We start from the raw sequence: 27,360 nt of genomic DNA, 5'->3' as shown, positions 1-27,360 counted from the left end.
GTGAGGTGTTGAGGTCAGTAAGAATTTACTAAGCCAGGATTCGTACTAATAGGTAGCGGATTATTTCCGGTCCGTTCGTAAATCTGCCCCAATTATCGCTTTGCCCTCGTTTTAAACACAAACAGGCGTCATTTGCAGTATTGTTATGAAGTGGAATTTCATTATTTAGTAATTTAGAGAGTTGAGTTATTTTAGTTGCATGACTTAAGAACTTGTGACCGTCATGTTAATCTGATGATTCAAGGTCTAGGTTATCCTTCGCGTAAGTTCATGCACATTCTAGTTCAAGAATTTGTTAGTTCAAGAAATATATTGTCTCGTACCTTGTATTTTTTGCCTCATTTCGTTTCTTAGAATAATGAAAGGAAGTCAATTCACGGAACCAATGTCCTCCAGAATACGGAACTGCATCCAGTGTTGTCACCGATGACCTATCCTAAGCTAGTAAGCTTTAGAGACTTAACTTTTTTATATTGGCTTTAATCCTTATTTGACCCACAAATGACCTGTGATGTTAAAAAAAAGAGACCCCGACCCCGCGTTTTACTGACACCCAGAATATAATTAGCGCCGCTGACGATAAGGTTTGTAATCCACGCTCGTAACTATCACGAGAATTTCTGGTATTTGTCAGATTGCTGTTAATGTTATCTCACGGTATTGTCAACAGCTAATAAAATCGATCGATAACTAACTGCTCAACGATCTTGAACTTCCAACAGGTAATCAGCCATTCAATTCAAAGTTCATGCTACATCGACCCAAGCATCCCGCGTAACGCTGTAAAAAGCGTCTTGTTGTAACATTTTTCCAACTAGACAATGATATCTTTCTACACTTCGTAACTAGTAATAAGTCACACGAAATCAAGCAAAATAAATGCGTTGTGAATATTTTTAATCGCTGAGAATTTTATAGTTTAACAATTTTAAAAATCGATCACGCGATTCAGTCTTCGATAACTGCGACTGACACTCACTTAACTAACATCTTACAAAACACCGACTGACTGGCTCAGAATATTTCGTGCTGTTGAATTGTTAAATCAGGGATTGAACATCGCCATTGCAAATTATATATGTCGCGTAATTACTGAAGAGTTGATAATGATCGGCTCATTTTTCAAAGTCCCATGATGACGATGACTCCTGGATTAGATTGAATATTGGGGAACTCTATTTTTACACGGGGTTTATTGGTGATTACTTCTAGTCCTGGCCGTAAATCACGCAGTAGGTGTTTGACAATCCATAAAAGTTGTAACCTCGAAAGAACCCCGAGCATCGATTTTCTTGGCCTGCTTCAAAGTAGTATTCACCTTTCAAACAGCCAGGACAGACGTTTTCACCAAACCTTTGAACAAGAATGTCCGCAACACACGAGGTACAATAACATGTAGCTTGTTAATATAAATCTTCTTTTTTAAAAATAACAGTTTCTAACTAGGTTGACTAATGTTGATATCTTGTCAATGCTATTCGATATATGTTCACGCAGATTGTGCTCCAGGACGAAAACTCGCTGCAAACAGTGAAAGAACATTCCAAAAAAACCGACTTCAAAGGTAATTAAATAAAATAGTTATCAGAAGATGAGCTGAAAAACTACGTGGTTACATTGTAACTCTTCATTTAATGGCTCAGTCATTTCCAAGGCGCGTGACCAATTCCCCGGGACTTCTTTGGATACTTGTAGTTGTGTTGATCCTCATGGTGCATGGTGGGGTATTTGTCATCAGAGGTCTACAAATGTCCCCATTCTCCCCGGTGAGGGTGGGTGGGGGTTTCTCTCATTGGCAATTGGCTCATTGAGCTATAAGTGGTTACACGAGTTTCATTTACGCGCATAGTATCGATGTGGTATCGGTATCACATCGTTTTTGTGGATGATTAAACTTTTTCCAAGAAGGAGGAAGAATGTTAATTAAGCGTCCAAAAACTAATCCATTAAAGCCTTTACCGTTAAGTATAATATTCGCTCGATTTTCTTGACTTCTTTTATAACTGATGGCATATCAAAATGGTGGCAAAATCACTCGTCTCATTCACTTTCCCTGAACATGTTTTTGTTCTCATCAGATCCGCTGCCAAAGTCATCCGGCAAAGTCCCAGCAATGTTGCCTGCGGCATTTTTGATGTTGGAAAAGATAAAGAGGCCAAATAACACTGGTTGCCTTTCAGGCGTTACCAGTTGGGAAGATAATACCACGTGGAATGGTTGAACCACAATTTGAATAAGATAAATTTTCGCCTAGTTATTCCCTAGTTTTATTGGAACAAGCATGAAATCAAATACCGACACGTACACTATAATCGATGAAAGAAATAAATTTAAAATTATCACTGTACTCGTGTAATGTGTATGAGGGGATCTGAGCTACATGCTGATGTTTTATATGTGACAAAATGTTGGAAGAAATGCGCGCAAGCTATGATTGCTCGAATCAAGTTCGTAATATTTACTTACAGTCCTGCTTAATTGTTATAGTATCACATATCAGCTGTGGAAGTCTTTTAGGCATGAGCTTGATCAAAGTTAACCTGTAACGACAGCAAACAACGATTAGATATCGTGTCCTTAATGGAAAGCCGGAGTTACGGATGGCAAAAGCACAATTGAATAAGAACACTTTAATTTCCAGAAAAATTCTAGTAAGTTTCAAGTAAAACAAGTTTTCCTGGCGCAATTAGCCTGAGAGCCAACATCTGTGATTTCATTCACAGAACTGCAAGTTTAACACCTGTAACAGTTGCTAGAGGTGTGCGTGAGAGTCATGGCGGTCGGTCACTCTTTTCGACGCTCCGGTTTTCTGTGTGTTATGCTGAGTTTACTTCTCCTATACCGCGGAATAACGATTGATCTGGGCCAACCCCAAATGTGTCCACGTTTAGCTGATTTCTATTTGGTTCTACAAGATAATTCTACAGCTTCAACGAACTTATATTCGATCACAGCGTCTTGGGCTAAGCGCCATATTGTTTCACAAATCCTTCGTAAAGGCTTTTCTTCGTCAAGAATCTGCTATTATCCCAACTCTGTTGCAAGTTACCAAATCATTCGTCTCCAGTTGAGCGGCGACGTAAACCCGAATCCTGGTCCAAATGGTTCCGAGCAGCAAAATTCTACAGAACAACAAAAGTCCACTCGTCTTCTAACTTTTTATGCTAATGCACGAAGCATCGTCAACAAATCAAGCAAACTAGATCTAGCCATCGCCGCTTTGGGCTATGATATTATTGTTTTAACTGAAACTCATCTGGACAGCTCAATTCCTGATGGTGAAATCTTTCCTAGTGACTTTTCGGTTTTTAGACGGGACCGAAAGCTCAATGGACGTCATGGAGGCGGGGTATTAATTGCTACGCGAGACCATATCAAAACGGTTCTCCGCGACACTCCACAGAACGACTCAGAGTTCATCTTCGTCGATCTTCTGTTTTCATATAACCGCAAAGTCACCTTGGGAGTTTTCTATCGACCACCCAATAACGATGTTAAGCCTTTAGAAGACTTGCAAGCTGCTCTACAAGAGTTTTCGACGAACGAGCTGATTCTTCTTGGCGATTTCAATCTTCCGGAGATTGATTGGTTGAATAACAGAGTTTTGCGGCAATCTGACATTTACACGCTCATGATGGACATTGTCCAAGACAATTTCCTGACACAATTAATAAATGAACCTACCAGAGACTCGAACATCCTAGATTTAGTTCTCACGACTTCGCCCGACCTTATAAACAATTTGTTTGTCGGAGAACCCTTTTCAGATCACAACTCTATCTCTTTCTTATTATCTGGTACACCTTACGTCCAGCGCAAATCACAGAAGCTGTTGTATTGCTATGGTAAAGCCGACTGGGATAACCTAAGATCACTGTTATCCTATATTCCATGGCATTGCGCCTTCTTCGACAGCGATATTAATCACAATTGGGCTTGCTGGAAAGATTTGTTATTTACAGCAGTCGACGAGTGTATTCCCAAACGCAAGAATAGAAGGAAATCCAACGCCCCCTGGATTACCAAGGAACTTATTGTTTTGTGCAAAAAGAAGAAATCATTGTACAAGAGAGCGCGTAGAAGTAACACAGCTACTATTTGGGAAAAATATCGGCAACTCAACAATTCTGTTAAGAGACTTTGCAACACCGCTCGGTGGTCGTATATAAAGAAACTAGCTCTTGATCTGCAGGAAAATGATAACCCGAAGCCTTTCTGGAATTTTGTCAAGTCCAAGAGAAGAGGCACTAATAATCTCATCTCTCTGAATGTAGATGGATCTGTTCTGACAGACGACTCCAGTATTGCTCAAAGTATGAACTCATACTTTTCCTCGGTGTTTACCACCGAAGATCATGTAAATTTTCCCACACAGGATTGTACTTTTGACAAGAAGCTTGCGAGAATTGATTGTTCTGTAAATGAGGTTAAACGCCACCTTCTAAAACTCAAGCCCAACAAGTCCCCTGGGCCTGACCATATCGCTCCATGCATTTTGAAATCGTGTGCACTGGAATTAGCACCTTCGTTGACGCATATGATAAACAAATCGTTCTCTGTTGGCCTTCTACCTGATGAATGGAAACATGCAGATATCACACCTCTACATAAGAAAGGTTCTAAATCTTCGAGGGAAAACTACCGTCCAATTTCCCTTACTTCAATTGCTTGTAAGATCGGTGAAAAAATTGTTTTTGATAGGATGATTAAGTTTTGGCGCGAAATTGACCTTATCAACAACAACCAATTCGGTTTTTTAAGAGGAAGATCCACTGCAACTCAATTATTATCAACTTTTAATGATTGGGCGAAATCTCGAAATTTATCCACTCCTACCGATGTCATCTTTCTTGATCTTGCCAAAGCTTTTGACAGCGTTCCTCATGAGCGGTTGCTTTTAAAATTGAAAAGTAACGGCATTGACGGTTCTCTACTCAACTGGCTCAGACATTTTTTGGTGGGGCGCAAACAACGTGTAGTCGTTAGGGGATCTTGTTCTGACTGGTCGTGTGTTACCTCCGGAACTCCACAGGGGACCATCCTTGGGCCTTTATTGTTCCTCCTATATATCAATGACATAACTGAATGCATATCATCTACCGTTAAACTTTATGCAGACGACACGAAGATCTACAGAGAGATAATTGATCCGATTATTGACTGTCAGATTCTTCAGGATGATCTCAACAACCTTAGCGAGTGGGCTCGCAAGTGGCAGCTTCGTTTTAACGCGGATAAATGTGAATCTATGCGAATTACGCATTCCCGAGATAGGTCAGAAACCAATTATTTCTTAGAAAAGCCCCTGAAAGACGTACATAATTTTAAAGATCTCGGTGTTACAATAACTAAAGATCTCTCATGGGGTAATCATATTGGTATTACTGTGAACAAAGCGAACAAAGTCTTAGGTTCCATTAAACGCTCGGTAGGCACCGCCGATACTAATGTCTTCTCTATGTTGTACAAATCCCTTGTTCGGCCAATATTGGAATACGCGGTACCTGTCTGGTGTCCTTACCTTGTTAAGGACATCCATGCCCTCGAGAATGTACAGCGAAGAGCATCAAGACTTGCTTTAAACCAACGCAAAGGACAAATGTCCTATGAAGACCGATGCAAATTACTAAAATGGCCTACTCTTTCCGACCGTAGAACTTATTTATCTTTAATTGAATGTTATAAGATAGTTTTTGGATTTTATCATTTAAAATTTGAAGACTTTTATGATTTCGCCACAACTCGGTCTACAAGGGCAAATCATCAATACAAGCTCTATGTGAAACCAGCACGACTTAACTGTTATAAACATTCTTTTTTCGTTAGAACTGTGAAACTCTGGAATGAACTACCTGGCGATATAGTGGAAGCTGATAGCTTTAAGCATTTTAAATCTAAGCTCAAAATGTATTTGAATATTTGACTCTAAAGATCTCGATTTATGTATACTTATTTTTGTTTTTCTTTTATTTGAGGGAGTTTTCGCATAGGGCTAACCTCCAAACTTCCTTTTCTAGAAGTACTTTTCCTCTTAGTTTTATCTGTATATATAGTCTGCTTCTGGAATAAATAAAGTATGTATGTATGTATATATAGCATAAACAGACCACGTCATAAATGAGACAACTTTAAAATTTACAAACCCCGACTTAATCTGGGCTTTAAGGGTAAATATAGAGCTGTGCAAAGATTTGGTCAATGGTGGTTTTGTTACTGTGAGTATCTAGTATAGACACGAGTATCATAAGGTACAGTGTATCTACTTGTCTGAAATCTACAAGGTATTAGGATAAGTTTCAATTCATTCCTTGATCAAAACTGTCATTCATATATTGCTTTGAGCAGCTGTTCAAGGCAAAAACGCAACCATCGGTCAGCGGTCATTCACTGGACATGTTTCTCGACAACAATTACTGTTTTTACACTTGAATGCCGTGGTAATCTTACCCGCCAAAATTTTACAAGCCTGGTCTGCGTGATTTGGAAATTTCTCCCCGCTTCCCATTTTTGCTCCTTCTCTCCACTAGCTTTCTTTCTCTTCTCGCTCCCGTTTGGAAAGAAAACGACTGCTACGCAGGCTGAGAACTCTCACAAAATTTTGAATTGACCACATCCTTGAAATCAGATGAATGGGCCTTAAACGACCTTAAACAACACTTATTTTCTAGACTTCAGAGACCATTTTAAACGATTTATCCCAAGTCTGTCTAAATAACAAATAGAAATACGTACCATTTGCTGCTCGAAAATTTGGTTTCACTGAAAACGGAAGGTTTCCTCAAGAAATTTAAATTTTCGAGCGAGCGAGCAGGGCCGTACGTAGGAATTTTAGTCTGAGAGGGCAAACTCTCTGGCTCATTTGCATAAAGTTTACGCGACAGCACTAATGTCGTGTACTAAGGTTGTGCGAGAGCGGATGTGAGCTCTGCTGACTTTACTATTTAACAAATCGACGGCAGTTTTCTATGGTCTATACTCTTATATTATAGACCATAAAATGACGTCAAAAAATGTTCAAAACTCAAGTGGACTGCCAAGTTTTGGACATTTTATGGCGTCATTTTACGGTCTATAAGAGTATAGACCATAGAAAATGCCGTCGATTTGTTTTTTACAATAACATGGAAAAAGTACGAGCGGATTGGCCAATTTTTTTTTTCGTTGAGAAAGCGCGCGCGTTACATCTGACGTCATTTTTATAGACAATAGCTACGAGCCAATCAGCGCGTGGGAATTTGGACAGTTATTGTAAAAATATATATATTGACAAGGGAGGCAACTTTTTCGCGAAACACTTGGAACACACGCAGCAAAATAGCTTTGAACGTTCGACTTGTTCTCCTCTTTGCAACCAAATTCGTATCTAGCTAAAGCTGGATAATTTCGGAACACACCTTATCTGTCAGAATCCCATGAAGGAACAATTTTGAGCCTGCATTGTTTCACATATATCTTTGGAGTGCTCTATGATTCGCAGAGCACGATACAAATACAACTTTCTGTCTTTTCATCTGTATTTGTATTTATAAGAAGCGCATCACAACTTGATAATCCTCAAAGGATTTTGACCTTTAAAATAATCTATGTTGCATCTGTTCTTTCATTTATGAACTGAGTTCCTAAATGAAATAACTTAGCCAATCCTTTAAAGACAGTTTATTGGTAGTAAACCAGTTGCAATTTATTAGCAGAATAAGCTTACAGTTTCCCATGACGATGAATTTAATCCATGAATGTGAAATGTGCCCTCCAGTGAAGATGTTTGAATGCTTGACAAGTCCAAAGAGCATCTCCATAGGAGGCAAGTATGTATATACTGTTAGGATAAATAATGTTGAGTGAGTGTTGCATGCCCGTCCACATATTCTTCTGGGACAAGTAATGATGAGTGAGTGTTTTCGGTCGAGAGGTCCATCTCTTAAGGACCAACGCTTCTAAACAAAGCAAGGTACTAAGAAAGAAACTGCATGTGGTTCTTCGGTGTCCTGAACCGCTGATAACTGTTAGTTTGAAAAATATAAAGCATCTTTATTTTCTGTCATCAGTATCTGTGTCAATTTTCTTGCTGCTTTGTTTATATAGGGCGGCTTAACAGCTGGATGGGGACAATTCCTCCCGCAAATGGTATTTCCATCGAGAAAATCTATTTTCAGCATGGATTGTAGTCTCCCTCGCAGCAGTTTTTAGTGTCCTCACGCAACGCTCCTCCCCACTAGTGAGTTAGTGGGGAGGAGCGTTGCGTGACGACACTAAAAACGGCTGCGAGGGAGACTACATGGATTGGTGATTGTACAATTCCAGTCACCACTGTGACTATGACACCACACGGGGTGTGCAGCTACCAAACCCTGACGTAATATCAGACCAAAATGTCTCATTTTTGGTACCCTTTTTGAGAAATTACATTCAAAGAGTCTCTAAAATTCATACCCATTTCAGACCTGGTTTCTTCCATGCCCGTTTTCAGACCAAAACAGGTCAAGCTTATATAAGGGTATACCCCATCCTCCTCCCAGAAATGTGAAAGAAGTGCAAATGCACTGAGAGGGATGCAGCAGAGCCAGTATGGCTAGTATGGAGGCTTTCTTAACTTGTCCTAATGCACATTCATTGCTAGCCTGAGCCGCAGTGCTCTACCTGAATGTATGAAATTATATGAATCATTTCATGTTCTTTATATCAACAATTTTATAGTTTATCAATTTTAAAAATCGATCACGCGATTCATTCTTTGATAACTGCGACTGACACTCACTCAACTAACATCTTTCAAAACACCGACTGACTGGCTCAGAATATCTCCGGGGGGGGGGGGGGTACTCCCTACAATGGCCTATACGGGAAGGATTACCAATTTTTACGCTTCAGGTAAATGAAAGGGTAGGGATTTCACGAGTCGAAGTATATGAAAAGGTAGGGAAATCTGTCATTTAGGTATTTAAAAGGGTCTTTCATTATTTTCCAGTGGCAGGTATAGGAAAGGGGTAACATTTGTCAGTGAAAGGTATAAAATGGTAAATGGTATTTAAAAGGTAAGGGGTCGGACCTCCGGGGCGGAGCCTCCCGTTTTTTTTTTTTTTTTTTGTTAGTAACCCCCCCCCCCCCCCCCCTTCCACAATTCAATGGCACTGGGAATGCCCAGTGCCATCGAATGGTTAAATCAGGGATTGAACATCGCCATTGCAAATTATGTGTAATTACTGAAGAGTTGATAATGAATGGTTCATTTTACAAAGTCCAGTGAGACGATGACTGCTAGATTGGATTTGATTGGGTAACTATTTTTAAAACGGGGTTTATTGGTGATTACTTCTGGTCCTGAACGTAAATCACGCAGTAGGTGTATGACAATCCATAAAACTTGTAACCTCGAAAGAACGAGCATCGATTTTCTTGGCCTCCTTCAGAGTAGTATTCACCTTTCAAGCAGCCAGGACAGACGTTTTCACCAGACCTTTAGCAAGAATGTCCGCAACACACGAGGTACAATGACATGTAGCTTGTTGACAAAAAATCTTTTTTAAAAAATAACAGTTTCTAACTAGGTTCTACTAGTCTTGATATCTTTTCAATGCTATTCGATATATATGTTCACGCAGATTGTGCTCCAGGACGAAAACTCGCTGCAAACGGTGGAAGAACATTCCAAAAAAACCGACTTCAAAGGTAATTAAATACAATAGTTATCAGAAAATGAACCGGAAAACCGCATATTTTACCCTTCATTTTTAAATGGCTCAGTCATTTCCAAGCCGCGTGACCAATCACCCGAGCATTCTTTGGACATTTGTCGTTTTGTTGATCCTCATCAGAGGTATACAAATGTCCCCATTCTCCCCGGTGAGGGTGGGTGGGAGGTTGTCTTATTGACAATCGACTGAGATAAAATGGTTACACGAGTTTACGCGCATAATATTGATATGGTATCGGTATCACATCGTTTTAGTAGATATAGGCAACTTTTTCTTAGAACAAGGAAGAATGTTAATTAAGCGTCCAAAACCTAATCCATTACAGCCTTTACCGTTAAGTATAATATTTGTTTGATTTTCTTGAGTGGTTTTATAACTGATGACATATCAAAATGGCGGCAAAATCACACTTTCATTCACTTTCCTTGTACATGCTTTTGTTCTCATCAGATCCGCTGCCAAAGTCATCCAAAGTGCCAACAATGATGCCTGCGGCATTTTTGATGTTGGAAAAGATAGAGGAGCCAAACAACACAGGTTGCCTTTCTGCTGCTTCAATTGCCGGGGAAGATACTATCACATGGTACCATTGAACACAATTTGAACAGTATAAAATGTCGCTGCCTTACAAAAACGAATTGATTAATAGTTAATTTACGATTTTTTATAGAAAATTTCAAACAATGAACAGTGTAAAACCCACGTTTTGATTGGTGTAGCGGAGTTTGCGATGAGAGTGCACACGCACGAATAACGTACCCTGTACCCTGACTCGCGTCGGACTCTTGAACCCTATGGAATAAACAGACGCGATGAAACTTAATCTGTCTACTGTACACGTCTCAGCTTTCTTTATTTATCAACCAATCACATCTCAACTTTTCATTTGTATCGTCTTTAAATATTGTAACCGTTTATTTCCAATTTTTACTTAGCTTTTTGCCGCCCCTGAAGAAGGTTAGTATTGTCTAACCGAAATATTGGGCAAAAAAAATTATTTTAGCTGTCCGATCAGCCTTGCATTTAAGTTTACTAAAATAGGGCCGATGTACTAAGGGTCGCCTTAGTACGTTGTAGAGGTCATTCTTCTTCAAACAAAAGTGGCGACAACATTGGCTTCCTACGCAGAAGTTCTTTGGCTCGTCAAGTCACGCACTCTTGTCACGAACTCCTACCTGGGGTGCGTGTCGTGACGAGCCAAAGAACGAAGGAGGCAGCGACAACATGGGAAGAAGAAGAGACTGAACCCCTAGGATCACAGGCAGCCCAAGCTTACGACACTAGAGTGTGTATAATAGTTAAAAACTATTAACTATAACGTAACGGTAACGATAACGGTAACGTAACGGTTATAATAAAGAATAAAAATTGGTTGTAAGGCATCTTGCACGTTATTTAACATGTTACTGAAGAATTAATTTTGTCTGTTGTTGTTTTTGTTTTGTTTTGTTTCGTTTTTTTTTTTTTTTTTTTTTTTTTTTTTTTTTTTTTTTTTTTGTAGCTACAAATCTGCACATTAATATATTCAAATAAACCTGAATTAAACTCTGCTCTCTCCTAAAAGGGATCTATTGTTCTGGGCCCAGTTGCTCGAAGCATGGTTAGCGCTAACCCGGGTTAAATATCATGACAACCTATAGGTTTTAATACCTCTTAACCAATGGTTAGCGCTAACCATGCTTCGAGCAACTCAGCCCTGGTTGTCTTCAATAAAAAAGGCCCAATGGAAATCTATTATCGGCGCGTATATCACGGGGAAGGGGACCCACTTATCCCTACCTGTGTGACGTCAGCCACCACCTGGTGTTAAATTTAAAAGGTTATATATTTTTTTTTTTTCAAAATAACGGCCACATGCATGAATTTAAGACTCTAATCTGCCGTTTAATTTTAGAAATGACACAAACCTTATTAAAGTGGTTAATCGAAAGAATGACTTTTAAGTAGTACTCGACAGTTTTAAACGGTGGAAATTGGAGATTTCACGATGAAGAAATTACCCTATAACAAACAGATCGAATAATTCGATGCGAAGAAAACTAGAGGTCATAGCTTTAAGGTTGTAGATTTAAGGTTTGATTTCCAATAATTTTTCGATTTCCAATAATTTTTCAGTAAAAGTTTTTATTTAGGAAAGCTTTGTGTCTATTTGTCATTCTGTTTTCTTGATGTAAACAACTTACTGATAGCACGTAACCAGAATACAATTAGCGCTGACGATAAGGTTTGTAATCCACACTGTAACAATCACGAGGCTGTTATCCCACGGTATTGTCAACAGCCAATAAAATCGATCGATAACTAACTACTAAAAAGCCATCATTTTATGCAATCAACGATCTTGAACTTCCAACAGGTAATCAGCCATTCAATTCAAAGTTCATGCTACATCGACCCAAGCATCCCGCGTAACGCCCTAAAAAGAGTCTTGTTGTAACATTTTTCCAACTAAAAAAACATTTTTCCAACTAGATAATGATATCTTTTTACACTTCGTAACTAGTAACAAGTCACAAACACGAAATCAAGCAAAATAAATGCGTTGTGAATATTTTTAATTGCTGACAATTTTATAGTTTAACAATTTTAAAAATCGATCACGCGATTCAGTCTTCGATAACTGCGACTGACACTCACTCAACTAACATTTTACAAAACACCGACCGACTGGCTCAGAATATTTCGTGCTGTTGAATTGTTAAATCAGGGATTGAACATCGCCATTGCAAATAATATATGTCGCGTAATTACTGAAGAGTTGATAATGATTGCCTCATTTTACAAAGTCCCACAATGACGATAACTCCTGGATTAGATTGAATTGGGTAACTCTATTTTTACACGGGGTTTATTGGTGATTACTTCTAGTCCTGGCCGTAAATCACGCAGTCGGTGTATGACAATCCATAAAAGTTGTAACCTCGAAAGAACGAGCATTGATTTTCTTGGCCTGCTTCAATTTAAACAGCCAGGGCAGACGTTTTCACTAAACCTACACACGAGGTACAATAACATGTATCTTGTTAAGGACGGTGCCTACTAATACCGAAGTATTTTTGTGCGGTTTTTGACTATGCGAGAAAAGCAGATCTTAGCAAGTCCTATTGGAATCCAAAAAGAAAATTGGGGGTAACCACCCATTTTTCAGAGATAATTAAGCAATAATATCTCTAAAAAACGCCAAAATATAAAGCAATGTATGGGATTTTTTCCTAAATTGAAGCTCAATTATCTCTGAAAAATGCATGGTTACCCCCAATTTTCTTTTAGGATACCAAAAGCATTTGGTAAGTTCTGCTTTTTCCGTATAGTTTTAAACCGCACAAAAATATTCTTGTATTAGTAGGCACCACCCATAGGAAACCCGAGTATCTCGCGATGCGTAGAACGTATGCGCAGTAACAATAGTAGGCACCGTCCTTAATATACTCTTCTTTTTTAAAAATAACAGTTTCTAACTAGGTTCTACTAATGTTGATATCTTGTCAATGCTATTCGATATATGTTCAGGCAGATTGTGCTCCAGGACGAAAACTCGCTGCAAACAGTGAAAGAACATTCCAAAAAAAACGACTTCAAAGGTAATTAAATAAAATAGTTATCAGAAGATGAGCTGAAAAACTACATAGTTAACTCTTCATTTAATGGCTCGGTCATTTCCGAGGCACGTGACCAATTCCCCGGGCATTCTTTAGACATTTGTCATTTTGTTGATGCCCATGGTGGGGTATTTGTCATCAGATCAGCTATAGGTCTTCAAATGTCCCCATTCTCCCCGGTGAGGGTGGGTGAGGGGTTGTCTCATTGGCAATTGACTGAGTTATAAGTGGTTACACGAGTTTCATTTACGCACACAGTATCGATATGGTATCGGTATCACATCATTTTTGTGGATGATCAAGGCAACTTTTTCCTAGAAGAAGGAAGAATGTTAATTAAGCGTCCGAAACCTAATCCATGATTAAAGCCCTTACCGTTAAGTATAATGTTCGTTTGATTTTCCTTAGTGGTTTTATAACTGATGACATGTCAAAATGGCGGCAAAATCACTCGTATCAATTACTTTCCCTGTACATGTTTTTATTCTTATCAGATCCGCTTCCACTGCCAAAGTCATCCAAAGTCCAAGCAATGTTGCCTGCGGCATTTTTGATGTTGGAAAAGATAGAGGAGCCAAACAACACAGGTTGCGTTAGTGCCGCTACCAGATGGGAAGATCAAACCGGGTGGTATCAATGAACCACAATTTGATTAAGACAAGATGCCCTAAATCGGCATTACACGGAATGCTTAATGTAGCCCCATTTATTCCCCATGATATGTTTCGCAGATATTCAAAAACTATCCTCCCTTCTAATAAGATTAAATTTAGACCGTTTTAGATCGATTTTTTTTAATTTAGACCAATTTCCACCGTTTTAAAGGTCGAGTGCTTCTTAGAAGTTATTCTTTCGATTTACCGTTTCAAAAGTGTTTATTTTCCGTTTTAAAACGGCACACTTGAGTCCACAACATGTTAACAATATGGCGCCACCAATGTAATCCAAGATTAATGAATAAATCAAATGATGCTTTGACGTAACAAAAGTAGGGGTGAGTGGGTCCCCTTTCTCGCGATATACGCGACAAGAATGGATTTTGATTGGCCTGCTTTTGTTGAAGACAATCAGAACAATACATCCCGAGTAGGAGAGGGGAGAGTTTAATGAATAAATTAATGTACCGATTTGTGGCTACGATGAAGAAAAAGAAATCGTCCCGTTTTTAGACACGGTATGCCCCCTCAGGGCATCCCGCGTAACAAGATGCCTGCTATACTGGCATTACGCGTGATGCTGTGACTGATTTATTTATTCCAACTGTATGAATCGCAGATTTATAAAACAATCCTTGCTAATGGAATAGTTTGAGTCACGAAGATCGCGTTACGTTGTTTCCCTTGTGTTACGCTACTCAGGGTTTCAAGGGAAATTGCGGGAATTCCATTGCGATAACGTAGGCTTCTCAATGACCTCTTTTCTGTCTGCAATCGATAATCGTGATCTAAGACTGTCAAAGAAAGCACGATTCCCTCGCCAGGAACTCTCCAATTTCCACCGTTTTAGATGTCGAGTGCTTCTTAGAAGTTATTCTTTTGATTTACCGCTTCAAAATGGTGAAATTGTCGTTTGAAAACGGTACACTCGAGTCCACAACATGTTAACAATATGGCGCCACAAATTTAATCCGTTTTTAATAAACATATCAAATGGTGCGTTGACGTCACACAGGTAGGGGTGAGTGGGTCCCCTCCCTCGCGATAGACGCGACAAGAATCGATTTTGATTGGCCTGCTTTTGTTGAAGACAATCAGAACAATACATCCCTAGTAGGAGAGGGCAGAGTTTAATGAATAAATTAATGTGCCGATTTGTGGCTACCATGAAGAAAAAGAAATCGACCCGTTTTTAGACACGGTATGCCCCCTCAAGGCATCCCGCGTAAAAAAGGTACCCGACCCGAACCTAGACACGGCCTGCCCTGCGGGCATTCCGAGTAATAAACTTTCGCTGCCTTAGAAGATAGAATTGATTAATACTTAATTTACGAATTTTCAGAGAAAATTCTCTAGTTATTCTCTAGTTTTAATTCCAACAGGCATGAAATCAAATACCGACACGTACGCGTGCTAAGTCATAAGGACACTACGATAATCGATGAAAGAAATAAAATTAAAATTATCACTGTACTCGTGCATGTGATGTGTATGAGGGAATCTGAGCTATATGCTGATGTTTTATATGTGACAAAATGTTGGAAGAAATGCGCCCAAGCTATGATTGGTCGAATCAAGTTCATAATATTTACTTACAGTCCTGCTTAATTGTTATAGTATCACATATCAGCTGTGGAAGTCTTTTAGGCATGAGCTTGATCAAAGCTAACCTGTAACGACAGCAAACAACGATTAGATATCGTGTCCTTAATGGAAACAACACTTATCAGCACTGAGACACATGTACCATCCCCGTGGTATGGCCAATACCGTACGCATGCGCACAACCATATCACCCGGGCAGTGGCAGCCATGGACAGCTGTTTCGCCCTTATTGGGGCTCATCAGCATGGCATAGCCGTCGGGTCAAGAAGCGGGAGTAAACCTGATCGAGACCCTTCACTGCCGAGGCGAGTGCATAGCACCTCTTTAAGCGCCAGCTCCACCGTAGGCAAGTGGTAGCTGTTGGTTGGGAATCCAATAAGGGCGAAACAGCTGTCCATGGCTTCCACTGCCCGGGTGATATGGTTGTGCGCATGCGTACGGTATTAGCCATACCACGGGGATGGTACGTGTGTCTCAGTGCTGATAAGTGTTGGCCTTAATGGCAAGCCGGAGTTACGGATGGCAAAAGCATAATTGAATAAGAACACTTAATTTCCAGGAAAATTCTAGTACTTTCAAGTAAAACAAGTCTCCTAATAAACTAGCCCTTGTTTAGAGCCAACATCTGCGATATCCAAATCAGCTAGTTTGCCACACACTGTCATACCTAACAAACTAGAATCACTAACCCACCTCAAGGTTGAGGGTACAGCGTACATTCTTTTGCTAATCAGCATTGATTTAGTTTTCCCGGATGTGCGATAAGGCGGTTGATAAGACAAGAAGCATACAACTAATCAGTAAGTCCATGTTAAGACGAGAGATTGCTTTGTCTCCAATTCTTGTTAACCAGCAGATCGTAATGTCACCAACGTATATTTGGTTGTTTTTTGTTTTTTAAACAATGAACAGTGTAAAACTCGCGTTTTGATTGGTGTAGCGGAGTTTGTAATGAGAGTGCACACGCACGAATGACGTCTTCGAGTAGTGTGACCAGCGCTCGTGAAGTGTTTAGGTCAGTAAGAATTTACTAATAGGTAGCGGATTATTTCCGGTCCGTTCGTAAATCTGCCCCAATTATCGCTTTGCCCTCGTTTTAAACACAAACAGGCGTCATTTGCAGTATTGTTATGAAGTAGAATTTCATTATTTAGTAATTCAGAGAGTTGAGTTATTTTAGTTGCATGACTTAAGAACTTGTGACCGTCATGTTAATCTGATGCTTCAAGGTCTAGGTTATCCTTCGCGTAAGTTCATGCACATTCTAGTTCAAGAAGTTGTTAGTTCAAGAAATATATTGTCTCGTACCTTGTATTTTTTGCCTCATTTCGTTTCTTAGAATAATGAAAGGTAGTCAATTCACGGAACCAATGTCCTCCAGAATACGGAACTGCATCCAGTGTTGTCACCGATGACCTATCCTAAGCTAGTAAGCTTTAGAGACTTAACTTTTTATATTGGCTTTAATCCTTATTTGACCCACAAATGACCTGTGATGTTAAAAAAAAAAGAGACCCCGACCCCGCGTTTTACTCACACCCAGAATATAATTAGCGCCGCTGACGACTGGATAAGGTTTGTAATCCACGCTCGTAACTATCACGAAAATTTCTGGTATTTGTCAGATTGCTGTTAATGTTATCTCACGGTATTGTCAACAGCTAATAAAATCGATCGATAACTAACTGCTAAAAGGCTATCATTTTATGCAATCAACGATCTTGAACTTCCAACAGGTAATCAGCCATTCAATTCAAAGTTCATGCTACATCGACCCAAGCATCCCGCGTTAAGCTCTAAAAAGCGTCTTGTTGTAACATTTTTCCAACTAGACAATGATATCTTTCTACACTTCGTGACTAGTAATAAGTCACACGAAATCAAGCAAAATAAATGCGTTGTGAATATTTTTAATCGCTGACAATTTTATAGTTTAACAATTTTAAAAATCGATCACGCGATTCATTCTTTGATAACTGCGACTGACACTCACTCAACTAACATCTTACAAAACACCGACTGACTGGCTCAGAATATTTCGTGCTGTTGAATTGTTAAATCAGGGATTGAACATCGCCATTGCAAATTATATATGTCGCGTAATTACTGAAGAGTTGATAATGATCGGCTCATTTTACAAAGTCCCATGATGACGATAACTCCCGGATTAGATTGAATTGGGTAACTCTATTTTTACACGGGGTTTATTGGTGATTACTTCTAGTCCTGGCCGTAAATCACGCAGTAGGTGTATGACAATCCATAAAAGTTGTAACCTCGAAAGAACGCCGAGTATCGATTTTCTTGGCCTGCTTCAAAGTAGTATTCACTTTTCAAACAGCCAGGACAGGCGTTTTCACCAAACCTTTGAACAAGAATGTCCGCAACACACGAGGTACAATAACATGTAGCTTGTTAATATAAATCTTCTTTTTTTTTTAAAATAACAGTTTCTAACTAACTTCTACTAATGTTGATAATTGTCGTGCCAATGCTATTCGATATATGTTCACGCAGATTGTGCTCCAGGACGAAAACTCGCTGCAAACGGTGGAAGAACATTCCAAAAAAACCGACTTCAAAGGTAATTAAATAAAATAGTTATCAGAAGATGAGCTGAAAAACTACGTGGTTACATTGTAACTCTTCATTTAATGGCTCAGTCATTTCCAAGCCGCGTGACCAATTCCCCGGGAATTCTTTGGATACTTATTGTTGTGTTGATCCTCACGGTGGGGTATTTGTCATCAGAGGTCTACAAATGTCCCCATTCTCCCCGTTGAGGGTGGGTGGGGGTTTCTCTCATTGGCAATTGACTGAACTATAAGTGGTTACACGAGTTTCATTTACGCGCATAGTATCGATGTGGTATCGGTATCACATCATTTTTGTGGATGATTAAACTTTTTCCAATAAGAAGGAAGAATGTTAATTAAGCGTCCAAAAACTAATCCATTAAAGCCTTTACCGTTAAGTATAATATTCGCTCGATTTTCTTGAGTTCTTTTATAACTGATGGCATATCAAAATGGTGGCAAAATCACTCGTCTCATTCACTTTCCCTGTACATGTTTTTGTTCTCATCAGATCCGCTGCCAAAGTCATCCGGCAAAGTCCCAGCAATGTTGCCTGCAGCATTTTTGATGTTGGAAAAGATAAAGAGGCCAAATAACACAGGTTGCCTTTCAGCCGTTACCAGTTGGGAAGATAATACCACGTGGAATGGTTGAACCACAATTTGAATAAGATAAATTTTCGCCTAGTTATTCCCTAGTTTTATTGGAACAAGCATGAAATCAAATACCGACACGAACACTATAATCGATGAAAGAAACAAATTTAAAATTATCACTGTACTCGTGTGATGTGTATGAGGGGATCTGAGCTATATGCTGATGTTTTATATGTGACAAAATGTTGGAAGAAATGCGCGCAAGCTATGATTGGTCGAATCAAGTTCATAATATTTACTTACAGTCCTGATTAATTGTTATAGTATCACATATCAGCTGTGGAAATCTTTTAGGCATGAGCTTGATCAAAGTTAACCTGTAACGACAGCAAACAACGATTAGATATCGTGTCCTTAATGGAAAGCCGGAGTTACGGATGGCAAAAGCATAATTGAATAAGAACACTTTAATTTCCAGAAAAATTCTAGTAAGTTTCAAGTAAAACAAGTTTTCATGGCGCAATTAGCCTGAGAGCCAACATCTGTGATTTCATTCACAGAACTGCAAGTTTAACACCTGTAACAGTTGCTAGTGAAAAACGTTTTATATATAGCATAAACAGACCACGTCATAAATGAGACAACTTTAAAATTTACAAACCCCGACGTAATCTGGGCTTTAAGGGTAAATATAGAGCTGTGCAAAGATTTGGTCAATGGTGGTTTTGTTACTGTGAATATCTAGTATAGACACGAGTATCTTAAGGTACAGTGTATCTACTTGTCTGAAATTTACAAGGTATTAGGATAAGTTTCAATTCATTCCTTGATCAAAACTGTCATTCATATATTGCTTAAAACAGCTGTTCAAGGCAAAAACGCAGTCATCGCTCAGCGGTCATTCGCTGGACATGTTTCTCGACAACAATTACTGTTTTTACACTTGAATGCCGTAGTAACCTTACCCGCGAAAATTTTACAAGCCTGGTCTGCGTGATTTGGAAATTTCTCCCCGCTTCCCATTTTTGCTCCTTCTCTCCACTAGCTTTCTTTCTCTTCTCGCTCCCGTTTGGAAAGAAAACGACTGCTACGCAGGCTGAGAACTCTCACAAAATTTTGAATTGACCACATGCTTGAAATCAGATGAATGGGCCTTAAACGACCTTAAAAAACACTTATTTTCTAGACTTCAGAGACCATTTTAAACGATTTATCCCAAGTCTGTCTGAATAACAAATAGAAATACGTACCATTTGCTGCTCGATAATTTGGTTTCACTGAAAACGGAAGGTTTCCTCAAGAAATTTAAATTTTCGAGCGAGTGAGTCGAACTTCACTCGAGTGATTATGTGACCGACGCAGGTGATCAGAGTTTTGAGTCCAGCCAGAGTGCCGACAGGTCATCAAAGTTTTGCAAACTGTGTTGGCGGGTAGCGGACAAACGTAGGCAAAATTTTCGCAGGAAAGTAAACGTTTCCGATGAAAAATCTGACATTCATCGCACGTGACCTCAACCAGGTTAAAATACCTAGAGCTGGTTGTGATGTGAAAAGGAAGGAGTACATGTGTTTGATTCGACCTGTTTATACGTACTTTGTGCAAGCCGTACGCTTGTACATAAACTATTTCTAGAACTATTTTGTCTTGGACATAACAGATGTCAAGGGAACAAAATGCTATGTTCCTTTCTCTTGCGGCTCTTCTGAAGCCTATGCATTTGTGAGGAAACTCATTAATTGAACTTGAGACGTAAAAATTTTCCGTTGAATACTACCCCGTTATAAAGCGGTCTCGTCCTTCTTTTGGTGCAAAATTGTTAAGCGTAATGGTAAATGTTTTTGCTGTTTTTTTTTTCATCCGAGCGTAAAATTTTGGCCGGCCTTGCCAGCCCGGCTGACACACTGAACAAAAATGGCGCGCTGCAAGTGCGGGCAAAAAGCGCACCTGACGCGCACCTGCCGTTCATAGCCACCTTGTAAGCAGAGAAGGTTTCCAAATAACTTACACAACCTACAACTTGCTTACGCTTGTCGTGTACGTCACAAAAAATATCGTACATTTTAAAACTGAACATATTTTGTTGAATTACGAAGAGTTGTGTGCGATTTTTTGCATGATGCGAGCAGCGCGCTCTCTAGAAATCGCACGCGACAGTCGTAAGCAAAAGTTGTACTGTCTAAATCTGCCTTTAGACTGTGAGCAGTCTCTCTTTTGCTCGAGAATTGGCGGGGAAGAACGCAAGATATTCGAAGCGCGAGTCACACGAGCGAGCGCCAAAGCCGCGAGTAGCGTGGGCGCCGGAATCTTTGCCGCTCGCGCGCGCGACTCTTCCCCCGAGGATCGTGGTCGCTTAGTTTTTTTTTTTTAGCTCTTCCCTGCGGATTCTGGAGCAAAAGAGACTGCTCGCAGTCTCTGTAATTCTTTAATCAACAACTTTTTCTATATATCTACCACAACTTCTTGGCGACTGTTTCATACATCACAATTTAAGATTCTGAAATGCACTTTACCGGAACTGCAGGCGAGAACAGTGTTCAAGTGATTGCTATGGTGATTGGGGACTTAGGGCATGTCGTGAACTCGGCAGGGAAGGGATAACGTTTATCGCACTGAGATCGATGGCCAAGAGAGGGTAGCGCTCCTCCCTCGCCTTTCTGCATCATGTAAAAGTTCGGTTCTTTTAAATCATTACAAAGCAAACTGAGGTAAGCGCCATCTTTTATTAATAGAAATATGAACACGATCATCCATCGAAAGAGCAGCTTTGATTTCCCTCGATAAAATCTCTTATTTTGTAATGTAAATTACTATTAGGTCGACAGCTACCGTATTAAATATTTATATAAATAAAACGCTCTGCATATTTTCTGTATTTTTTTAATCGCAATCAATGTAAATTGACTACAGCTTACTTCTTCACTAGCCCTACAATACGAAGGTCTAAATGACGTTTATCAATGAAAATAGATCAGGAAACATTTCTGTAAACGTTTGAATCGTTAGATTGTCTAGAAAATATTCATGCAACTTTTTACACTAAAAAAATTAGTTAAATAATGCGCCGATCAATTCGAAGCTTCAATATCCCCCACCCCGGGGGAGTGGGGAATTTGTTTGGGACTTATTTATCTTCTAATCGAGCGGCATTCACGCTTGGGTTTTTCTTGGTTTTCGGGAGTTGCAGTTTTTCAAGTTCAGGATTTCCGTCTTATTGGAGAATGGTCCATTTAAAACGGGCTTCGAAATATTTTTGAAGGTGTCATTAATATATGTCTGTCTACAAAGCATAAACTGCATTTATTGGTCGATTGATTAAAGCTGAAAATTTGCCCTCGAGGAGAGGCGTTTGAGCACTGAAGGGTGGGACATTGAAACATGCGGTAATTTAAAGAAGGCAATCCTCAAAACAACTTCAAATGCCGGGGGAGGGGGAGAGAGGGGGCTAAGGGGATGTTGAGGTTAAGAATTGATCCGCGCATAACTGTTGAAACAGGAACTGTTTAAAGGGAGGGGTTCACGGTTCTGCGCATGCCTATGAATCAAAATACTTTTTCGCCTTTGCTCGCTATGACCTAAGCCTGTTTAATTTAATTCGTTGTTTATGAACCATTCGGAAGGGAATAGGTAACTCGGGTGGTAATTTTTTCATATGATTGCGTTATTTCGCATGCAACTAACTGTAAACACATCAACCATGGAATAAATCCTACGGGTCAACGCTAAATTCAATATCGACAACATGAGTACAATCCAATAGCATTTTCTGTGAATTTTGGTCATCAGTCATTTTGCTTGGACTAATTATAGAATGTGATTACTGAAGTACATGTGAGTGGGATTTTTAAGGCCATAAAGTTGTTAAGAGAAAAAAGCATTTAGATTCATGCACATGCGCTGAAATGTGAACCCCTCCCTTTAACCAGAGGTTCAACAGCGTCTCCTATTCCCACCAACTTATTCACCATACTACGCTCTCTCGATCGAACACAATTCTATTGTAGCTATGTACAAGCGACCATTCTTGGTCAAATAAACTCCACGAAGTCATCAGAGAACTCGAGCTTTCACCCAAAAACCCTGCACAAGCATCAAGGCGTTACTAACAACACAGTTTGAGGGTAACTCTTTCGCAGGTAAACTTCCTCTAACGTTAAACAATTCGCGATTGCGTATCATTGGACTCATAACCATTTAAACAAGCTGACTTAGTCGGGGCTTTCCTAAGTCGCGGATTAATTAATACCACGGCTTTACTAAGCCAGGATTCGAACTAACAGGAATCGGATTATTTCCGATCGTAAATCTGCCCCAATAATCGCGTTGCCTTCGTTTTAACTCAATACTTTAACACAACCAGCGCCACTTGCAGTATACAATCTGGACCCTTGATTTACTATCAAGCGAATATAATATATCTCTCAGTTAGTACCCACGGTGTCATTGGTCAAAGTTTCCTTTCCCGCACGCCCGATTAACCTCAGAGATATAATAAATATCTCACTAACCTCGTTTTCTCGGTCTGTACTGTAAGTTACAGATCCTCGTTTTTTCCCGTTGATTTATGGCCCGCGCGCGAAATCAACGGGAAACATCTCGACCCGTAACTTACAGTACGAACCGAAAAAATGAGGTTAATAAGAGGTATTTAATTAGCACTTATTTGTGCGCGTACATGTAAAATCAAAGGCCCAGCTTGTGTGTAAAAGTTTCTAAGGGATTGACACCAGAACACAAAGGGTTTCCACCTAACAATTACACTGCAAGTGCACAAAGTGTATGAATTCTATTAGCAAAACCGAACGCCAGTTCTTTCCGGTCAAGATATCTTTCAAATTTTACATGATAATAGAACGGCCGTTCCATTTGACCAAATTTCCGTAGCCATTTTGTTGGCAAGTGTTGTTTTCTATCTACCAATGAAATCGCAACTGTTAAGAAGTGAAAACAAGGCTCTTCGTCCGGTCAGAGAAAGCCGATCTATTTGACACGGAAAATTTCCGAAACTTTAAACTGAAAATTTTGGGTGAAAGGAAAGCATCTCCGTTCATGCTTGACTCAATTAGGGCTCGAATTACTGTAAGTCGCGTTGAATGTGATTCAAGACCAAAAAACTGAGTGAAAAAACTCAATAGCAGTAACTCGACCAAAGAAAGAGAGAAAAAGTCGTACATTTATTTCAACTAAAGGTCGATCACTGAGAGAGCTGATTCGATTCTTTTCGACGCGAATGGAACGCAATGAATAAATTAGGCATAACTACATACATTATTTGTGAACGATTGTGTATCAATAAATACAAACGTTAATTTTCAAACGTTCTATAACACAGAAAATAATTGAAGACGATTTGAAGGAATTCTCTCGGCCGATCTCTACTCATCAAACACAGCCATACTCATACCAAACCGAAGATTTCTTTCCTTCGGCGTCCTTTCCGCCCACTGATCTTGTACGTGACCTCTCCTCGGCGGATGTCCTTCGGCCTGATTCATTGGAGCCAGTTTCCGAGGGTGCGACTGAATCGACGAATATTTCTTTCTCCTTGGCAGCTTTCTTCGCTTTGTTACGCACTTTTCTCAGCGCCGGTGAACAATCCCGGCTGTGTGGTGACGACACAGAATGCGCGTCATCGTCGTCATCGTCAACAGCATGAACCTGCGATACATGCGGCGGAGATTGGTGCTCGATTTCAAGAATGCGCGCGCGCACGCTAGAGAAGTTCTGCTTCGAGGCTTCTTGAACGGCCGACGCGGTAACCTGCAATTTAGTATCGTTCCTGTTCTCGTCCCTTTCTTCGTTTGCAAACGGTTGCAGTTCCACCGGATTTGAAACGCCACCGTTCCGCGACGCTGAAGTCGCACTGTTACGTGACGTGGAAGTGGTGTCTAAGCTAGTAGTATTGCGTGGCGCTGGACTAGAATAACGCGACAAAGAGGGTTGATCACGAGACGGTGTTGACAAATCACGTGACGGCGTCGTGTTTGATGCTGGTATCACGTGCTCGTCTCCGCGTTTGTCCCGAACAACAGCGTACACCGATGAAGGGCTAACTTCCGGTCGGCTGCCCAGGGAAACCGCCGAGGTTGAACTCAAATTCATCCCGGTAGCATCAATGTAAACGGAGGTCCCTACTCCAGAGGTGACTGCCGGGATAGGTTCACTCCTAGCAACAGTTCCAGTAGTGACGTAATGAGCTGTTACCGGGACACTTTGTCGGGGTATAGATGCAGCTACGAAAAGTGTACCTTGACGCTGGGATGCCCTTAGTCCGTCATTTCGGTCAGCACTTAAGCTCCTTGAATGAACAGGGCCCGTTTGAACGGTATCCCGACTGGAGCCGTCTTTCGCCTGGATAACTCTAAGGCCACTGTTCCTGTCCCCACTGAGACTCCTTCGTCGTAAATGGGCCGGGCCCGTTTGACTAGTGTCACGAGTTGGGCCCTCTTTCGCTCGAGGGTCATCGTTTTTGTTTCCACTAGAGCTCCTTTCTCTTACGTGCTGCCCACTATTCCGAGAGAGCTCTGCAACCTTATTGTTTTTCTCACTAAAGCTCCCTTGCCTCTGAAGGCCCCGGGGAGTGGATGTGGTGGGCTCTTCGCGTCTTTCGCCGGTACCACTGCGTTGTCTCTCATGATATGGAGGATTAGAACCAGACACATCTCCATTTAACCGTTGAGTTTGCGGACTGTTTAGCACCCCTTCCACTGGAATTCTCTTCCACTGATCGTCCTGAAACGGTGTAGTGTTAGACCGTGGTTGAGCAGCACTGGCATCAGCCGTGTTTGTGGCTGTCACAACTTGCACTGAAACTTTAGCTTTGGGTGGATCCAAGCTTCTTTCTCGCACTGGCACAGTATCTAGACTATGGAGGTACGAGTTTGGCATACTGGCCCGCCGCGGGCCACCTGGAGGCGAAAGGGTTTTAGTATTCTCCTTCCTGTTCAGAATCGGAGAGTTTTTGGGGCTCCGGACAGGTGGCCTCTCTTCCAACTTTCTAGCAAGAATAGGGGACGACCGGGGACTTGCTGACCTTCTCGAGGATGTGGGCGAGGGAGGGGAGGGTGGCAGAGGATCAAAAGAGACCGGGTACTCCTTTCTTGGTACGACTGGGGAAATATTAGGGCTGCTTTGCGCCCATTGAGGCTTTCTCAACCCTCTGGGAGAAGCAGCAGGACTGAGGTGTTTCATCATTCCCTGTTTTTTAATCCTTGGCGGATATCCGCTCACTTCAAATTTGCCTGGCGATCCATCACCCGAGCCCGTGTCACCGGGAGTTAGGGTCGACGAGCTGCTCGGCACTTTGTCTAAAGAATCCATGCTCCGCGGCCGCGGGAGCCGACCCGGTGACCAATCACTCTCAGTAAATATCGCGGAGCGGACTTGGCGTGCTCTGAACGCCGACACATCATGCGTGGCGGAGCGGTCACGCGGAGATTCCATGTCGTCACGTCGCGTCAATACAGGCGTGCTGACATAGGGCGAAATGATACCGTCTTTCTGCCGCCTAAGGATGACGTCGGATTGGGCGCTTATCAGGCTGGAATTTAACAAGCTCTTTGTGGCCGTTCTAGAGTCCCCGGATGTGGAACTTTCCCGGGAGCCTTCGCTGCCAGTCTCGTCTCGTCTGTTTATGGGCGTGGCCATGAGTGGGGGTCCCTCGTGGTTGTGTAGTGAGTTACCGGTCTCAAATTCCTCCAGATAAGGGCTCTGATCGATTCGAAGAAGCTGCACATTGTTCCCTCTGTTCTTGGAACTTTCATCTTTCTTCTGTTGAAAGAATATAAAAGAAAGAGTAAAAAGGTGTTGCAAGAGAGGAACTGACTGGACCTGTTGGGAATACGATATTAACAAAGTACAAAAAGAACGGATCTTCTGTATACAGAAACGTTTTGACAGACATGACCTGCACATCTGCGCACGCTGGATTTTCAAACATACACCGAGATTTACACTACCTATAACTGCAATTTTCTCGATTTTGCGAGGGACAACCTTAAAAAAAATCACATGGAAAGCTGACAGCGAAGAATTATTTGACCGTTTGAATTTTGGACCTTTGGGAAGCGCAAGACACCGCCGAAAGCAAGCTTGAATTCAAGGGTGGCGCGCGCACGATTTTCCCGCCGAAACGATCCCAAAAGACCGCATATTCTGCGCATTCCGAGTAAAGCGTATTTTGTTAATTCCGTTGATTCTGCTATCGTGCGCAGAATGAAAAGAATGTTGTTCCACGCATTCCGTGAACAGCATAGCTCCCCAAAAAAACAAGATTACTGGCTATTCCAAATACACCACATGAACGCGCCCAGAATATTTTTCTAGTCCCATTCTTTCCCGCGTTTTTATTTTCGAGGAAGACCAGAAAAAGGTCAGTGTATACGTATTAAGCTAGCCCAGCTAAATTCAATGTACATTTTTTACGCCCTTCCTGCCCGAGGAAGTTTCCTACCTAAACTCGTCAATACAAACTCAATCTCCAAGTATAATATATATAACATTTGGAAGATCTTGATTTGTGGGATTCATAATTATATCAAAATAAATGAAAAAAATGATGGCTTTGTTAAAAATAGCCTTTAAACAGATGAAAAACTCTTTACTTTGTACCTAGTATAGTGGCATACCCCCAAACAACA

At 40.7% G+C, this 27,360-nt stretch overlaps 1 protein-coding gene and 3 long non-coding RNA genes across 8 annotated transcripts in view; 3 read left to right on the top strand and 1 right to left on the bottom strand.

Annotated features, from left to right (window-relative positions):
- Positions 1–1,252: 1,252 nt before the first annotated feature.
- LOC146482348 (uncharacterized) lies at positions 1,253–10,515 on the top strand. 2 transcript variants are annotated; one of them, XR_014864127.1, is made up of 3 exons: positions 1,253–1,383; positions 9,600–9,666; positions 10,143–10,515. It is a non-coding gene; the product is annotated as an uncharacterized LOC146482348 (long non-coding RNA). The 2 variants fall into 2 exon arrangements; XR_014864126.1 differs by lacking the exon at positions 1,253–1,383 and adding an exon at positions 9,352–9,483.
- Positions 10,516–13,172: 2,657 nt separating this feature from the next.
- Positions 13,173–15,238, top strand: LOC146482347 (uncharacterized). The gene is made up of 2 exons (XR_014864129.1): positions 13,173–13,273; positions 13,786–15,238. It is a non-coding gene; the product is annotated as an uncharacterized LOC146482347 (long non-coding RNA).
- Positions 15,239–16,210: 972 nt separating this feature from the next.
- On the top strand, positions 16,211–18,860 carry LOC146482346 (uncharacterized). Of its 3 annotated transcripts, XR_014864105.1 has the most exons (4): positions 16,211–16,567; positions 16,892–16,981; positions 18,070–18,136; positions 18,640–18,860. It is a non-coding gene; the product is annotated as an uncharacterized LOC146482346 (long non-coding RNA). The 3 variants fall into 3 exon arrangements; XR_014864104.1 differs by lacking the exon at positions 16,211–16,567 and having other exon boundaries at positions 16,620–16,981; XR_014864106.1 differs by lacking the exons at positions 16,211–16,567; positions 16,892–16,981 and adding an exon at positions 17,038–17,947.
- A 2,565-nt stretch (positions 18,861–21,425) lies between these two features.
- The window catches only part of LOC146482345 (uncharacterized), a 64,668-nt gene continuing 58,733 nt past the window's right edge, over positions 21,426–27,360 (bottom strand). For both annotated transcript variants that reach the window (XM_085107238.1, XM_085107239.1), the window contains one exon: positions 21,426–26,491. In XM_085107238.1, the coding sequence (XP_084963364.1) occupies positions 24,104–26,491 (2,388 nt within the window). In that variant the 3' untranslated portion in view covers positions 21,426–24,103. The remainder of the gene's footprint in view (positions 26,492–27,360) is intronic.

The sequence above is a fragment of the Pavona decussata genome, unplaced genomic scaffold, assembly GCF_977016875.1.
Source record: "Pavona decussata unplaced genomic scaffold, jaPavDecu1.1 SCAFFOLD_46, whole genome shotgun sequence".
Classification (NCBI taxonomy): Eukaryota; Metazoa; Cnidaria; class Anthozoa; order Scleractinia; family Agariciidae; genus Pavona; species Pavona decussata.
The sequence above is the reverse complement of the archived record's forward strand: the minus strand, read 5'-3'. Positions and strand labels throughout refer to the sequence as shown.